General features: G+C 42.3%; 1 protein-coding gene across 2 annotated transcripts in view; it reads left to right on the top strand.

Moving 5' to 3' along the window:
- LOC122542620 (potassium voltage-gated channel subfamily KQT member 5-like) overlaps positions 1-17,486 on the top strand; it is a 237,475-nt gene that overhangs the window by 158,239 nt on the left and 61,750 nt on the right. For both annotated transcript variants that reach the window (XM_043680603.1, XM_043680594.1), the window contains exons 2-3: positions 432-522; positions 2,922-3,048. In XM_043680603.1, the coding sequence (XP_043536538.1) occupies positions 432-522; positions 2,922-3,048 (218 nt within the window). The remainder of the gene's footprint in view (positions 1-431; positions 523-2,921; positions 3,049-17,486) is intronic.

The raw sequence follows: 17,486 nt of genomic DNA, 5'->3' as shown, positions 1-17,486 counted from the left end.
ACTGCCCTCTCTTACTGACCACTCCCTCGAACTGTCCGCCTTCTCGAACTGTCCGCCCTCTCGAACTGTCCGCCCTCTCTAACTGACTTCCCTTCTAACTGACCACCCCCTCTAACTGACTTCCCTTCTAACTGACTGTTCCCTCTAACTGACTGCCCTCTCTAACTGACCACCCTCTCTATATGACCACCCTCCCTAACTGACTGTTCCCTCTAACTGACTACCTTTCCTAATTGACCACCCCCTCTTACTGACCAGTCCCTCTAATTGACCACCTCCTCTACCTGATGATCCCCTCTAACTCACCGTGCATCCTGACTGATCGCCCCTCTCTCTCTATCTGGCTGCACTGATTGACCATTTCCTCTAACTGACCCACCATTTCAATATCCATGCCCTCTAAGTGACCATCTTCTCTATTTGGTCCACAGGTTTGTCCTGGTCTTCAGCTGTTTGGTTCTGTCCGTACTTTCGACCATCCCGGAGCACACCGTTCTTGCTTCACATTGTCTCTTCATCCTGGTGAGAGCTTCACATAATTGTCAGAACCTATTATTAACTAAGTTAAAGTAGGGAACTTGGATACATTCAAGGTGCTTGGGAAGAACCATGTGGTTTGTGAGAGGGAAATATCTTTAATTGGGCTTCTTTGAAGAAATAATATATGCTGTGGGTAAAGGCTAACTGGTCAATGTATTGTATTTAGGTTCAGAAGACAAGGTCCCACATCAGATAGATGCTTGTTAAGCAAGGAGGTGAAAGGTTACCAGGAGTACACAGGAATGTGGATTTGAAGTTACAGTCAGATCATCCTTGTCCTTATTGATTGAAAGGGCTGAATGGTCTAGTATTGCTCCTAATTTCTGTGTGCCTTTTGAAATGAGAGAATCATTTATAGATCAGTGTATGTGTTCCCTCTGCAGGGGAGTCAAAAATCTGACCCTTTGTGCTGAAGCATGTCAAATGGAAGGAAATGGGATTGTTACTGTTGGTGCTCAGACCGAATGATGTTGCATTAAAATTAATAGTACCCAGTACAAATTGGAAATCGTAAAAGTTGAAAACCTGCTTCAATAGAAGGTGCCAAAATTATTCAAGTGACAGCAAGTGACAGGCTGATAAAGTTTAGATTGGGGTCATGATCGAGCTGGAATCACAGGAGCACTGCTGTCAGATGAAATTCAGGGAATCCACCACACCCAGCTCAGCTCACAGCACAGCTCAGCTCAGTTCAGCACAGCTTTGCTCAGTTCAGCGCTATGTAAAACACAGCCATCCTCTCACACTCACCATTATTCACAAATTCACTCTCATGCAGCAATCCTGCACTTGTCCTGCACTCACACATTCCACACAGTCGCCACCCCTCTCATCCATCCACCACCACTCCACCATCACGCACTCACAGGCTAAGGATAAATATTGCCCCAGGTCACCAGGGAGAATTTCTCTACTTTTGTACAAGGTAACTCCATGGGATCTACTCCAGAAAGCACAGATAGATCATCAAGTTAAAGTATTTGCATCTTTAAGAGCTGAGCAGCTAACAATACAGCACTCCCATCATGCAGACTATCCAACAGTGTAGCACACCCTCAGTACTGACCCTCTGACAGGACAGCATCCTCACAGTACTGACTATTCCACAGTGCAACACTCCCTTGGCACTCACTCAGTACTGACCCTGTGATGGTGTGCCACTCCTTCAGTACTGACCCTCTGACAGTGCAGCAATCCCTCAGTACTGACACTCCCATAGTGCAACATTCCCTCAACACTGATCCTCTGTCAGTACGCCTCTCCCTCAATACTGAACCATGTCAATACAGTCCCTCCTCAGTACTGACCCTCTGACAATGCGGCCCTCCCTTGGTACTGACCCTCTGACAGTGCGGCCCTCCCTCGGTACTGACTCTCTAACAGTACTGTACTCCATTTGTATTGCCCATTCGACAGTACTGTTCACCCTCACCTTTTGTGGCTCATTCTCAGCATAATGCTCCTGTGAGCCAATTTGGAGAATATTGATCTGTTAATTTTGTCATGTAGATGCAAATTTTTATCTTCTTAATATCTGTCGCAGGGACTGTTTTGGAATGATGTGCTGTGCTGTTTGGTGGTGTTAATTATTTGGGATGTCAGTCACAAGAGTTCATCTGACACAACCTCCATCAGTACTGCAAAAGAGTGAAAGGCTTGTATTTACATATACAGTAGTCCCCCCATACCCATGGGGAATGTGTTCCAGGACCTACCACGGAAGCCTGAAACCACGGACAGAAGTGGACCCATTCATTTAAATGGGAAATTTACCTTCCTGGTAGCCCCCCCGGTCCATGATTCTGGAAGGTTCCCTATAATATGATCGGGCCATGGGTAACTGAAACTGCGGAAAATGATTCCGCGGATATGGGTGTCGCCCTGTATTGCACTTTTCACAAACATCAAGCCTATGAAGGCTGTTCCCAGACAATGAAGTTCTTTTAAAGTAAATACTACAATGAGGAAATAACAACTAACTTGTACTGAGCAAACTCCCACCAAATGCAATGTGAAATTGACCATATCTTCTGTTTTTTGTGTTGTTGATTGAGGGATAGATGTTGGCTGGAACACCTGGGAAACTCCTTCTCAATCACTCCCCTCCAATTGCATAGTGACCCTCAGGTTAGACCACCACCATCAGTGGTTTCACTCTGTCGCTTGCTATCTAATGAGAGTGTAGCTCATTGGTTCAGTCGAAATATAGTGACTTTCCTTCTCTTTATACAATGATAAACTCCCGCTAATTGTATTCACTCTTTCCACGTGTCTTGATCATACTGCTTATTACTATAGTGACTATCTCCCATCAATAGCTCGCTCTCTTCAGCACTATAACAGTGAGCCGACACTGAATTTGTTCTGCATTTTGCTGACAGGAGTTTGTGATGATCGTGGTGTTTGGTCTTGAGTTCATCATCCGGATCTGGGCAGCAGGCTGCTGCTGTCGATATCGTGGCTGGATGGGGCGTATTCGCTTTGTGCGGAAGCCATTCTGCATCATCGGTAAGTGACGGCTTAAGAGGAAGGAGGCAGATGTGCTGGGTATCCAGATTAATGTAAAAAGCCCAAACCCCATAGATCTGGGGAACTATCCCTGACAACTGAGAATCCAATTTGGATTAGGTTCATCGCTATCCTGATGCTTACACTATTGATGTTGTTTTTGGAGTGAAAACATTTATAGCAGCTTTCAAAGTACACCATTGGCTGTGAAAGACTTTGGGTGTGTCGAAGTTCCAACTTTAAAACAAGTCTCTCTTTCCATGAGATGACTGACATTTGCAGCAACTAATCTGTTATTTTCTGAGTGTCTTATAGATCAAAGGACTGTGTACATTGATATGAGCTGAGAAATGTTTGATTTGAGTTGAGTTGTTAATGTTACATGTACTGATATACAGTGAAAATAATTATATTGCGTGTTCACCAGATAAATAATACCTGACATAAATACATCAGACTAATGGAACAGAATGCAGACTATAGTGTTACAGCTACAGAGAAGGTGCAGAGAAAGATCAATTTCAATATATGGAAGGTCCATTCATAAGTCTGATAACAGCTGAAGAAGCTGTTCTTAAATCTGTTAGTACATGATTTCAAACTTTTGTATCTTTTGCTCGATGGAAGAGAGTGGAAGTAAATGTAACATGGGTGGAAGGGGTCTTTGCTTATGCTGACTGCTTTCCTGAGGCAACAAGAAGTGTAGACAAAGTTAATGGAAGGAAGGCTGGTTTGCATGATGGACTGGGGGCTGAGTTCACACCTCTCTGTAATTTCTTGCAGTCTTGAGCAGACCAATTGCCATAACAAGCTGTGCTGCATCCGGATAGGATGTTTTCTATGTGCATCTATGAAAATTGGTAGGAGTAATTGTGGATATGACAAATTTCCTTAGCCTTCTGAGGAAGTAAAGGTGTTGGTGTGCTTTCTTGACTAGGAGAAAGTGAGGACTGCAGATGCTGGAGATCTGAGCTGAAACATGTGTTGCTGGAAAAGCGCAGCAGGTCAGGCAGCATCAAAGGAACAGGAGAATCAACGTTTCAGGTGAAGCCTGAAGAAGGATTTATGCCCGACACATCGATTCTCCTGTTCCTTTGATGCTGCCTGACCTGCTGCGCTTTTCCAGCAACACATTTTTAAGTGCTTTCTTGACTGTAGTGTTGATGTGGATGGACCATGATAGATGAGTTTTTTTAATGAGCTTTACGAATAGGTCTCCCTTTTTTCACTTAAATATATAGGATTATGCCCTTCAAAATGGGGTCACAATCTAGCCTATATATATTATACACTCTGACGTCTGTGTTACACTGTATATTATACAATCTAACCTGTGCATTATGCAGTATAATACACTCAAAGACCTGCTGCATAATAAACACTTTAACCAATGTACCTTGAGACATATTAAATTCTGGCTGGTGTACACACTGTATATTACTCACTGATATGTGCATTGTGCTCCATAATAAATTCTTTGACCTGTATAGTATCTTGCAAATCACTCATTGTCCTGTATAATATGCTGCATATTACACTGAAAGACCTATATATTGTATCCTCAAAGGCCTGTGTATTATGCTGTAAATTATCATTTCCACCTAGTGAATAAAGCTGTAAACTATACTGTCAGACTGGTGTAACATGCTGAATACTACATTTTAAAATATGTATTATGTTGCATGTTACACTCAAAGACTTGCATTTTATTTTATATTTTGCATTCTCTGACCGGTGTATATTACACACTCTGACGTATGTATTTTGCTCTATTTGTAGTCACTGACCTGTGGATGATGCTGGATGTTACATTGTTCAGACTTGTGTATTAAGCTGTACAATACACTCTGGCGTGTGTATAACACTGTATAATGATCCTTTTAACTGGAGGCATATCTACTCCAATCTGTGCATTATGTTTATGTTACACATTGACATGTGAATTAAGCTACACAAACATTTTTGACCCGGGTATTATGCTTCATGTTACACTCTAAACTTTGTATTCCAATGTGTATTACACATGTTATGCTGCATTTAACGGTGTCAAACTTGTGTATTATGCAGCATATTACACTCTCTGACCCGTATATTTTGCTGTAAATTACACTCTGACCTGTTATTATGTGATATATTACACTTTGTGATCTGTTCATTAAACTGTATATCACACAGTGAAATGTGTACAATATGGCCTATAGTCCACACCCTGGTGCGTATTATGTGTGAATTCACATTGGCAATGAATGACACAGACATATTCAGACACACATCCTTCAAATTGTGGTTAGGCTGTGAAGTATTAGCCACTGTAATGTGTCGTTTCAAGTAAACTGCTGCAGTTATTTTCCCTGTCTATAATTAATTGACAATTTTATTCTGTGTTTGTTCCCTTCTGTACTCCCTCTGTGTTCCTTGCTTTCAATTCCCCTCTCTCCTTTCCTCACTCTTCATTTTCTGCTGTTTGTTCTACTTCACCTGTGTCTGTTGCCACCAATCTGCTTATCACTCTGTATTCTGCTCCGCCTGATCCCTGTTTAGGAAGAGATAGACCAAGTAATTGCCACTTAGCCTCAGTGACGGGTGAGCTAGTTGAGAGGTCCTGAGGGAGGCAGTATCATTTTTCTTTTGAAAAGACACAGAATACGTAAAGGCTATCAGTGTGGATTTCTTAAGGAAAGATCATGTCCTTCATGATTGAACTTTGTTGAGGGTGTAAAATAGGTCGATGAGGATGATGTGTTTGATGTAGTTCCCATCAATGATGGATGGCTTTCAGCATAATCAAATATGAAAAACTGAGGAGTAAATTAAAAGCTTATGAAACCCAGGATAAGTAACAAATTTGATCCAAAACTGGCTCAGTGGCAGATAACAGAAAACAATGATGGATGGGTGTTTTTGCACAGCTCACTACTTAGTCCTTTTCTTTTCATGGTATTTATAAAATATTTCAACTTAAATAAAGTTGACATGGTTGAGTAATTTGCAGATGACACAAAAGTTGGTCGTATTGATAGTGGGGAAGAAAGCTGTAGACTTAAGGAAGTTACCAATAGCTGCTGAAGTGGTCAGAAACTAGGTTCTGTCGAAGGAATTCAATCTGGATAAGTGAGGAAATGCAATTTGAGACATCAATAAAGGCAAGGGAATGCACAAAGTAATTGTGGGTCAGCAATAACTCAGTTTGACGTACTTTCACCTCTGAACCACACAGCCCCAGGTTCAATTTCAATTCCAAGGCTGACACACATATTAAAAAAAGAGAGACGCTGAAGTCCAGGTGTCTATTTTTAGATGATATGTTAAACAGAGGATTATTCTGCATTCTCAGATGAGGATTAAGGATCCCAAAATTATATTTGAAAGAAAAGCAAAGGAGTTATGCCCACTGTCCTGGTCAATATCCATCACTCATAGACTCATAGACTAATAGAGAGAATAGCATGGAAACAGACCCTACGGTCCAACCTGTCCATGCTAACTAGATATCCTAAATTAATCTAGTCCCATTTGTCAGTATTTGGCCTATTTCACTCTAAACCTATCCTATTCACATACACAACAAGATTCCTTTAAATGCTATAATTGTACCAGCTTCCACCACTTCCTCTGGCAGCTCATTCCATACACGTGCCCCATGAAAATGCTGCCCCTTGGTCTCTTTTATATCTTTCCCCTCTCACCCTAAACTTATGCCCCCATGTTTTCGACTTCCCCAGCCCAGGGAAGAGACCTTGTTTATTTATCCTATCCATGCCCCTCATGATTTTATAAACCTCTATAAGGTCACCCCTCAGCCTCCAATGCTCCAGAGAAAACAGCCCCAGCTTATTCAGCCTCTCCCTATAGCTCAAACCCTCAAACCCTGGCAACATTCTTCTAGATTTTGTCCAAACTCCTTCAAGTTCCACAACGTTCTTCCTATAGCTGGGAGACCAGAATTGCATACAATATTCCAAACGTGGCCTAACCAATGTCCGGTACAGCTACAACATGACCTCCCAACTCCTGTACTCAATACTCTGACCAATAAAGGAAAACATACCAAGCACCTTCTTCACTATCCTATCTACCTGTGACTCCACTTTCAAGGAACAATGAATCTGCACTCCAAGGTCTCTTTATTCAGCAACATTCCCCAGGACCTTATCATTAAGTATATAAGTCCTCCCTGATTTGCCTTTCCCAAATGTAGCACCTCACATTTATCTAAATTAAACTCCATCTGTCACTCCTCTGCCTATTGGCCCATCTGATCAAGATCCCGTTGTACTCTGGGATAACCTTCACTGTCCACTACACCTTCTCTTTTGGTGTCATCTGAAAACTTACTAACCATACGTCCTATGTTCACATCCAAATCAGTTATATGAATAACGAAAAGCAGTGGACCCAGCACCTAATCCTTGTGGCACACACTGGTCACAGGCCTCCAGTCTGAAAGGAAACCCTCCACTACCACCCTCTGTCTTCTCCCTTTGAGCCAGTTCTGTATCCAAATGGCTAGTTTTCCCTCTATTCCATGCGAAATGATCTTGCTAACTGGTCTCCCATGAGGAACCTCATTGAATGCCTTACTGAAGTCCATATAGATCATGTCCACTGCATTGCCCTCATCAATACTCTTTGTTATTTCTTCAAAAAACTCAATCAAGTTTGTGAGACACAAATTCCCTCGCACAAAGCCATGTTGATTATTCCTAATCAGTCCTTGCCTTTCCAAATACATGTAAATCCTGTCTTTCAGGATTCCGTCAAACAACTTGCCCACCACTGATGTCAGACTCACCAGTCTATAGTTCCCTGGCTTTTCCTTATCCTCATTCTTAAACAGTGGCACCACGTTAGCCAACCTCCAGTCTCCCGGCACCTCACCTGTGACTATCGATGACACAAATATCTCAGAAATTGGTCCAGCAATCAGTTCTCTAGCTTTCCACCGAGTTCTAGGCTATACATGATCAGGTCCGGGGGAGTTATCCATTTTAATGCATTTTAAGATGTAAAACACCTCTTCCTATAATACGGACATTTTCAAGATGTTAGTATTTATTTCCCCACATTCTATATCTTCCTTATCCTTCTCCACAATTAACAATGATGAAAAATCCTCATTTTCTTCCACTTGCTGATCTTTGAGGGGTCCTCTTCTCTCCCTAGTTACCCTTTTGTATTTATAGAATCCCTTTGGATCCTCCTTAACCCTATTTGCCAAAGTTACCTCATGTCTCCTTTTTGCTTTCCTGATTTCCCTCCTAAGTCTATTCCTACTGTGTTTATACTCTTCTAAAGGTTCATTGAACCTCTGCTGTCTACATTTGACATATGCTTCCTTCTTTTTATTGACCAAAACCTCAATTTCTCTCGTCATCCAACATTCCCTACACCTACCAGCCTTGTCCTCCAGCTTAACAGGAACATACTGTCTATGGGCTTTCATTGTCTCAGTTTTGAAGGCTTTCCATTTTCCAGCCATCCCTTTACCTGCGAATATCCACCCCCAAACAACCTTTGAAAGTTTTTGCCTAATACCATCAATTTAGAACTTCGACTTTTAGATCCAGTCTATCCTTTACTATCAAATTAAACTAATAGAATTATGGTTGCTGACTCCAAAGTGCACCCCACTGACACCTCAGTTACCTGCCCTGCCTTATTTTCCAAGAGTGGGTCAAGTTTTTCATCTTCGCTGGTAGGTATATCCACATAATGAATCAGAACATTTTCTTGTTCACACTTAACAAATTCTTCTCTATCCAAGCCCTTAACACTATGGCAGTCCCAGTTCCTGTTTAGAAAGTTAAAATCCCATACCACCCTATTATTCTTACAGATAACTGATATTTCCTCAAAATTTTGTTTCTCGGTTTCTCACTGACTATTGGGGAGTCTATAGTACAATCCCAAACAGGTGATCATCCCTTACTTATTTCTCAGTTCCACCCAAATAATTTCCCTGGACATATTCCCAGGAATATCCTCCCTAAGTACAGCGGTAATGTTATCCCTAATCGAAAACACCACTCCCCTTCTCTCTTGCACCTCTTTCTATCCTTCCTATAGCATCTATATCCTGGAACGTTAAGCTGCCAGTCCTGTCCATCCCTGAGCCATGTGTCAGTAATTGCTCTTATGTCCTAGTCCTATATCCCTAACCATGTCCTGAGTTCATCTCCCTTATTTGTTAGACCTCTTGCATTGAAATAAATGCAGTTTAATTTATCAGTCCTACCTCATTCTCTGCTTTGTTCCTACCTATTCTGACTGTTTGACTTGCTGTTTTTCCCAACTGTACCATTCTCTGACTGATCTCTTTCCTCACTTACCTTTCCTGGAGGTAACACATCTACCTGACTGTAACCCGTTACCACCCGACACCTGGAAGAGCAATGCCTCGTATTCCGCCTTGGAACCCTGCAACCACATGGGATAAATGTGGATTTCAACAGCTTCCTCATTTCCCCTCCCCCCACATTATCCCAGTCCCAAGCCTCCAATTCAGCACTGCCCTCCAGACTGTCCATCACTCCTCCCTCTGAGCTATTACCATCTCCTTCACCTTTATCCACCTATCGCTTTCTCAGCTACCTTCCCCCAAACCTAACTCCCTCCCATTTATCTCTCAGCCCCGAGCCACAAGCTTCATTCCTGATGAAAGGCCTCTGCCTGAAACATCAATTCTCCTGGTCCTTGGATGCTGCGTGACCTGCTGTGCTTTTCCAGCACTACACTCTCAACTCTGATCTCCAGCATCTGCAGTCCTCACTTTCTCCTACCTGACTGTATCTGTAGTTTTTCTCCCATCCTATAACTGTCATCTGTTATACCCTGTAACTCCTGTAAATTCCTGTTGCCTCTAACTGCTGCTTCAACCAATCCATGCAATTTGACAGGATTCGCAACCATAACACACTTCCTTCAGACATAATCATTAGTAACATGGAAATCCTCCCTAATCTTCCACATAGTACAGAATGAGCACATCACTATATTATAGGCCATCTTTGCACCTCAACAATCTACAGACCCAGAAAATAGCACAGTCTTACTGCTCTAAACAAACACTGCTTACTTGTTAGAGCTTAGTACCTATGTTTTATATTTTTAAATTTAATCAAGAGACAGATCTCAATAAAACATATAATCAAAAAAAAACACTCTATTCACAATTGCAGATTTACAAACAATGAACATCTGCTGACTGTCATGTTCTAGGCCATATTATAGTAATAAAGTAAGTTGGCAGAATATGGATGTTAGTCTGTGATGCCCAAGTAGCCAACAATAAATGGTAAGATGCTGAGAAGTGTAAAGGAACAGAGGGACCTTACAGTGAATATCTACAGACCCCCCAGGTAAGGCTAGACAGGTAGATAGGATTTTTAGGGAGGCAGACAGAATACTTTCCTTCATTGACTGAGGTAAATTAATGGAGGATTATGCTAGAGTTGTATAAAACACTGGCTAGTTGACAACTGTACTAGTACCACCAGCTAGTACCAGCTGTAATATTTATACAGGTCCGGTTATTACCTTACAGGAAACATGTAACCTCACTCGAGCAAGTACAAAGGAGAGGAATGGAAGGTTCCAACCAACAGGATAGATTGGTAGGCTGGGGTTGATTTCACTGGAACAGCAGTGGCCGAGGGGAGATTAAATAGCGATGCACAAAAGTCTGGAAAGAATGGATTGGGAGGATTTATTTCCATTTACAGAGAGGACAATTACAGGGATTCATAGATTTTAAATAACTGTTTTAAGAAATCAGGAAGTAGTGGAAAAATGTTTTCACCAGAGGTGGTGAGGTTTGAAATGCACTGCCAAAAATAGGAGTATAATCATCACATCTGAAAAATTTGTATAAGTTCCGTAACCTGTAGCATTGTGTCACAGGCCAAGAGGTGGAAAGTGGCATTAGGCTGGATAGCTCCTTTCGTGGGTACATTCATGATGTGCTAAAGGGCCTTCCAATTGCCATAGGGTTTCTATTTCTGCTTCTGTGTTGTATGTTCCTCTGCCTGTTTATCTCTGCCTGTTCCTCCTCTACTGTTCATCTATGTCTATTCCTTTTGACCTGTAAATCTGGATCAGTACTGGGACTGCAACTGTTTACGATATATATTCATGAATTAGAAGAAGGAAGTCTATGTACCATAGCCAAATTTGCAGACCACACAAAAATAGGTGGAATTGCAAGTTTCAAGCGGGACAGAGTTTACAGAGATAGGTTAAGTGATAGGTTAGGTAAGTGGGTAAACAGTTGACAAATGGAGTACCATGTGGGAAAATGTGAAGTTGTTCATTTTGGAAGGGAGAACAAAAGAAGAATCTGACTTAAATGGAGAAAGCTACAACACAAAGCGGCTTGGGGATACTTGTGCATGAAACACAAAAAACTCACTCACAGGTGCAGCAGGTAATCAGGAAGGCTCATGGAATGTTGGCCCTTCTTTAAAGGGGGGAGGAATATAAGAGTAGGGAAGTCTTACTGTTCAAGGTGCTGGTGAGATCACAGCTGGAGTGCTATGAGCAGTTTTGGTCCCCTTATTTAAGGAAATATATCATTTCATCAGAGGCAGTTCAGAGAAAGTTCACCAGGTTAGGACACTACTCACTGGAGTTCAGAGGAAGAAGAGGTGATCTGATTGAAGCATGTAGGATTTTTAAGGGGCTTGACAGGGTAAATGTTGAGAGGATGTTTCCCCTCATTGGAGAATCTAGTACCAGACAGCATAGTCTCAGTGTAAAGGGTGCCAATTTAAGACTGATATGAGGAGGATTTCTTCATCAGAGGGTTAAGAGTCTTTGTAACTCCTTGCCTCAAATAGCTATGGGGGGCAGAGTACTTGTGTATATTTGAAGTTGAGATAGGCAGATTCTTGGCTAGAGACAAAAAAAAGTAGCAAACAGGAGCCTGGAAGAACACAGCAAGCCAGGCAGCATTAAGAGGTGGAGAAGTCAATGTTTCAGGTATTAACCCTTCTTCAGGACCATAGATAGATTCTTGGTCAGTAAGGGAATCAGTGGGAAAAGGCAGGAAAGTGTTTGTGAGGACTGTCGGATTAGCATGATCCTATTGAATAGCAGAACAGGCTTGAGGTGCCAAAAGGCCTACTCCTGTTCCAATTTCTTATGGTCTAGTGAAGTGCAGGGTCAAGCTTTGTTTGACAATGCTCCTGTGAAGCCCCGTGGGTCACTTTATTCCATCAAAGGCAATACATAATCACAAGTTTTGGTTGTAACCCAAACAGCAAATCCTTTCCCTCTGATGGACTTACCTAGATTTCCCTGCAGTAATTCAGTTTAAGAACTAATTAATTTTTGTCTAGATTCAGCTTGAACCAGGATCCAGTCAGCTCCAATCTTCATCCTGTGGCCTGATGCAAATTTGCTCAGCAGTATGTGTATGACAAAGAATTATCTGAAATAGTTCAGTTGGGAGAGAATTAGACTGAAGGATTAAGAGAACATTAGCTCAATCTCAGCTTTCCACAAAACTCATTGATAGTTTAGGGCTCTTGTGGTACAGTGGTGGTGTCCACGCTTCTGAGTTCAAAAACCTGAGTTCAAGTCTTGCCTGTTTCAGAGGTGTGTAATAACTGATTAAAAACTAAACATGTCTCCAATGAGATAAATCTGACTCTCATTATGTTTTAAAACTGACCTGTTTAGAATAATTATTAGCTTTAGCAGAAACTAAGGTGGCTAAAATTAAATGAACTGAAACTGAAATTAAAATTACCCTTCTCAGTACACACTTAATGAAATCAGCTTTGGTGAGAATGGAGGAGATTGTGTGGACTTTTAGGTATGAGCTGATCCACCTTTCTCCTCAGTGGATACCATTTACTACATTGAAATGCCAGTGGCATCAGGATCCAATCCAGAAATGGTGTTCAAAATGAGAGAAACATTGATAGAAGACAAGGAGAAATTGCTGCGACTGGCAAGAAGATCAGTAACCGTGAAGTCATGGATTTAAGGGAGAACCTGTGACAGTGTCATTTTATTCAGTGAGCGTTATGATCTGGAATGTGCTGCCTGACCATGTGGTGGTAGCAGATTCAGTGTTAACTTTCAGAAAAGAATTGGATAAAAAATGTTTGCAGGGCTGAGGGAAAAAGCAATGAGTGTAATCAATTCGATCTGTACCAAAGTGCTGGCAGAGACACAACAGGCAGAATGGCCTCCACCTGTGATCTAAGATTCTATAGCTGAACAAGTTAGCTCTACAGTGCCCCATGAGCAGACATTGTTGAAACCAGAGGCTCTCACAATGGGAAGGTGTGCAACTTTTCTGGTCTCCTTATTGCCTGCACAGTGCTGATTCAAAGCGCAGTTGATAAACTTGGTCAATGCAGAGTCAGTGACACTTTGTGCAAACTGTTCAAATGCATAAGTCACATCTTGGTGCTAACAAATGAGAAAAGCCAACCTATTGTCCGAGAATCTGGATCAGTGGTGCTGGAAGAGCACAGCAATTCAGGCAGCATCCGAGGACAGGCAAAATCGACGTTTCGGGCAAAAGCCCTTCATCAGGAATAAAGGCAGAGAGCCTCTCCACGCTTCAGGCTCTCTGCCTTTATTCCTGATGAAGGGCTTTTGCCCGAAACGTCGATTTTGCCTGTCCTCGGATGCTGCCTGAATTGCTGTGCTCTTCCAGCACCACTGATCCAGAATCTGGTTTCCAGCATCTGCAGTCATTGTTTTTACCTCTATTGTCCGAGAAGTCTGGGCTTGTTCTGAGAGTGGGCTCACTTTGCTTTGCTAGCAAATTCTCAGACTTCGCCAGTCATTTCTGGTACCAGGGAGTTTTCTGCCATTTATTTGCACATCCCTGCTGCCAGCCACAGAAGAAAATTACTCAACTCTATCTTGGCAATCCAGTATGAAGAACCAGAGACAGCAGCTGCACGGAGTAATAGAGGTCTACAGCACAGAAAAAAGCCCTTGGGCCCAATGAGTCTGCGGCAGTCAAAACAAATGCACTATCTGAATCCCATTTTCCAGTATCCTAATCCCATTTTCCAGCACTTGGCCTGTAGCTTTGTATGACTGCATTGTGAATACAACAATGCCAACCGAAGCAGGTTCATCTTCCCTTTAGCTGCCTGTACCTCCATAGGCCAGAGGAGATGAACAGAAAGCTCCATTCCACAGGAGGCAATGTCCCCTGTATGAAGTTTATAGGCCGAGGATTAGCTTGCTGAACATTGACTGAGCGCTAGGATCTCAGGAGGCTCAGAGCTCCCCCTCAGGTAGTTCCTGACAATCGCAGCCTCCTAAATGAAGGCCACCTTTAAAATGAATCAGATGACCAGACATTGCCATCAGTGATCAAGGTCACCTTCGCTCTTTCGCCTTTGGCTCCTGCCAGGATCTGCTGGTGATGCTTATTGATCCTCAAAGTGCATCTACCAGCTTAGCAATTCCATGTTTGCCAAGTGAAACAATTGTGTACATTTTATGACTCATGAGGCCAGTCAAACCTGGAGGTTAGATGAAGGTGATGACAGCTCACACATCTCCAGAGGAGAAGACGTCTGGTGGGACAAGGTCGCTGACAGCCACCCACTTGGTACCAGAGATGCCTCACACAGATTGTTTCAGTCCTGCTTAAGCTGGTCTGAGACCATGCAGCCAGCTGAGACACAGCTGGGTCACAACCCCAGCCCCTAGTACAAGGCAGTCCATCTCACAGAGATCCATTGCTCTTCTTTAACTCTTTACACACCATTTCACTCAAGGCTGAAAGCCACTTGGTGGGTGGCAGTTAATAATGGGTACAAACAATGATTCTTTGAAATAAATACCTCATGCTCAGTCAAGTGATTATCATTATACGACTATAGATTCTTTGTTTTGCTTTTCCCATCATGAACACATGGTGTTGCTCCTAGATCAGGAGACATGCTCCCATCCTCATCAATGTCCTCTGAGTTCGAAGCTCAAAGGCCACTCAAGGCAGTTTGTGGATATATTTCTTGTATAATTGCCAATAAGAATTACTCATCTGTTTACTAGTAGCTAAGTTTCTAATGTTTTATTCTTTGACTCTTAAGAGAAAAATGGGGAAAGTTTTTTTCAATACTTTGTGGAGATGTTGTGCCTATTAACGCACTTCATGTTGGCAGACATATTAGGCTCAAAATTCAACTCTGTTTCTCTCTCCACAGATGCTGCCAGACCTGCTAATTTCTCCAGCATTTTCTGTGTTTGTTCCATGGTGGTGAAGTTTAGTGATTTCACCCTCTTCCCTGGACTGTATCTAAGGGCCTATATGGAAAAGATGTTGTTTACTGCATGATAGTTTCCTTAGTCAGTTAAGCATTGTTGCTAAGACTATGAGAAGATCTACAGATATGTATTAGCATTTCACAAAACCCAAAGGTGTTCTGCCTTTCCCATACCTAACTCCTTAAGACATCCTCGATTTACTGGATTTTAATTCAGTTTCCAACATAAACTCCTTCAGAACTATTAGCTTGTATTAAACCCATGACAGAAGGGCACATCAGGGTGCTATAACCATGGCTAGAGGCTCAGGGGATGTCCTGCTCTGCTCAGGACACAGGTCAGGGTCACTGTGTTCAGGGTCTGTTGTACACAGGTTGAGCACAGAGCTAGGGGGCCTGGGCTAGGAGCAAACGCTGGAGCCCCTGGTCCTGTCTTGTATAATGCAACTTTCCAAAATATTTATGGCCTCTTAATTGACCATGATCTAGAATATCCAGTTTACACCTCTTCACCTCCCTACCTCACTTTCTTCCTTTAAGATACAATTGTTTTGCCATCTCTTTATATGGCTCATCATCATAATTTATTTCATAATGCTCTTGTGAAGCATCATAGGATGTTTCATTGTGTTAAAGGTATAATGCATTGTTGTTTCTGTTGTCACAGCTCTTCAATAATGAATCAATTCTGACACTTGCAAGGTCATTTCTTAAATATTGGAATTGCAATAAACTGATGAAAATTGACATTATGCCTGCTTACTTTAACTAGATGGGAAATCGGGAGGTCGGGTGTAAATGAAGTAACTGGGTTAAAAGTTACAGATAAATGTGTTGGTAAAACCTGCAGGTTCCCCGCATGCTGCCAACATCCCTGCTGAGAGTGTCACTGAAAGTTAAACCCTTTGGAATGAATGTAAGAGTCATAGAGGTGTACAGCACGGAAACAGACCCTTTCGTCCAACTCGTCCATGCCAACCAGATATCCCAACCCAATCTAGTCCCACCTGCCAGCACCCAACTCATATCCCGCCAAACCATTCCTATTCATATACCCATCCAGATGTCTTTTAAATGTGTCAATTGTACTAGCCTCCACCACATCCTCTGGCAGCTCATTCCATACACGTACCACCCTCTGAGTGAAAAAAACTTGCCCCTTAGTTCTCTTTTATATCTTTCCCCTCTCATTTGGACAATGGACTAACAATGTGAAAAATAAACACTACTTTAAGAAAGTGCAGAAGTTACAAGGAATTGTTTGCAGCTTTGGAAAGTATGTGAAGCTAACTGGTGCATACAAAACAATGTTACTTTCTAGGAACACAGATTGCAGTCAAATTGGCACCATCTAGTGCTATATCCTAGAGTTCTGAGGGAGATGGCTGAGGAAATAGCGGAGGCATTGGTTGAGATCTTTCAAAAGTCACTGGAGTCAGGGAAAGTCCCGGATGATTGGCAGATCGCTGTTGTAACCCCATTGTTCATGAAAGGATCAAGACAAAAGATGGAAGATTATAGGCCAATTAGCCTAACCTCGGTTGTTGGTAAAATTCTAGAATCCATCGTTAAGGATGAGGTTTCTAAATTCTTAGAAGAGCAGGGTCAGATTAGTACAAGTCAACATGGATTGAGTAAGGGGAGGTCGTGCCTGACAAACCTGTTGGAATTTTTTGAAGAGGTGACAAGTAGGTTAGACCAGGGAAGCCCAGTGGATGTGGTCAATCTAGACTTCCAAAAGGCCTTTGATAAGGTGCCACGCGGGAGGTTGCTGAGTAAGGTGAGGGCCCATGGTGTTCAAGGTGAGCTACTGGCATGGATTGAGGATTGGCTGTCTTACAGAAGCAGAGAGTTGGGATAAAAATTTATTTTTTCAGAATGGGAGCCAGTGACAAGCGGTGTCCCACAGGGTTCAGTGTTGGGGCCTCAGCTGTTCACGTCATATATTAATGATCTGGATGAAGGGACTGGGGGCATTCTAGCGAAGTTTGCCAATGATACAAAGTTAGGTGGACAGGCAGGTAATACTGAGGAAGTGGGGAGGCTGCAGAAGGATCTAGACAGTTTGGGAGAGTGGTCCAGGAAATGGCTGATGGAATTCAATGTGAGCAAATGCGAAGTCTTGCACTTTGGAAAAAAGAATACACACATGGGCTACTTTCTAAATGGTGAGAAAATTCATAAAGCCAAAGTACA

Source organism: Chiloscyllium plagiosum, chromosome 3 (assembly GCF_004010195.1).
Source record: "Chiloscyllium plagiosum isolate BGI_BamShark_2017 chromosome 3, ASM401019v2, whole genome shotgun sequence".
In the NCBI taxonomy this organism is placed as follows: Eukaryota; Metazoa; Chordata; class Chondrichthyes; order Orectolobiformes; family Hemiscylliidae; genus Chiloscyllium; species Chiloscyllium plagiosum.
This window is presented reverse-complemented; position numbering and strand designations above follow the sequence as displayed.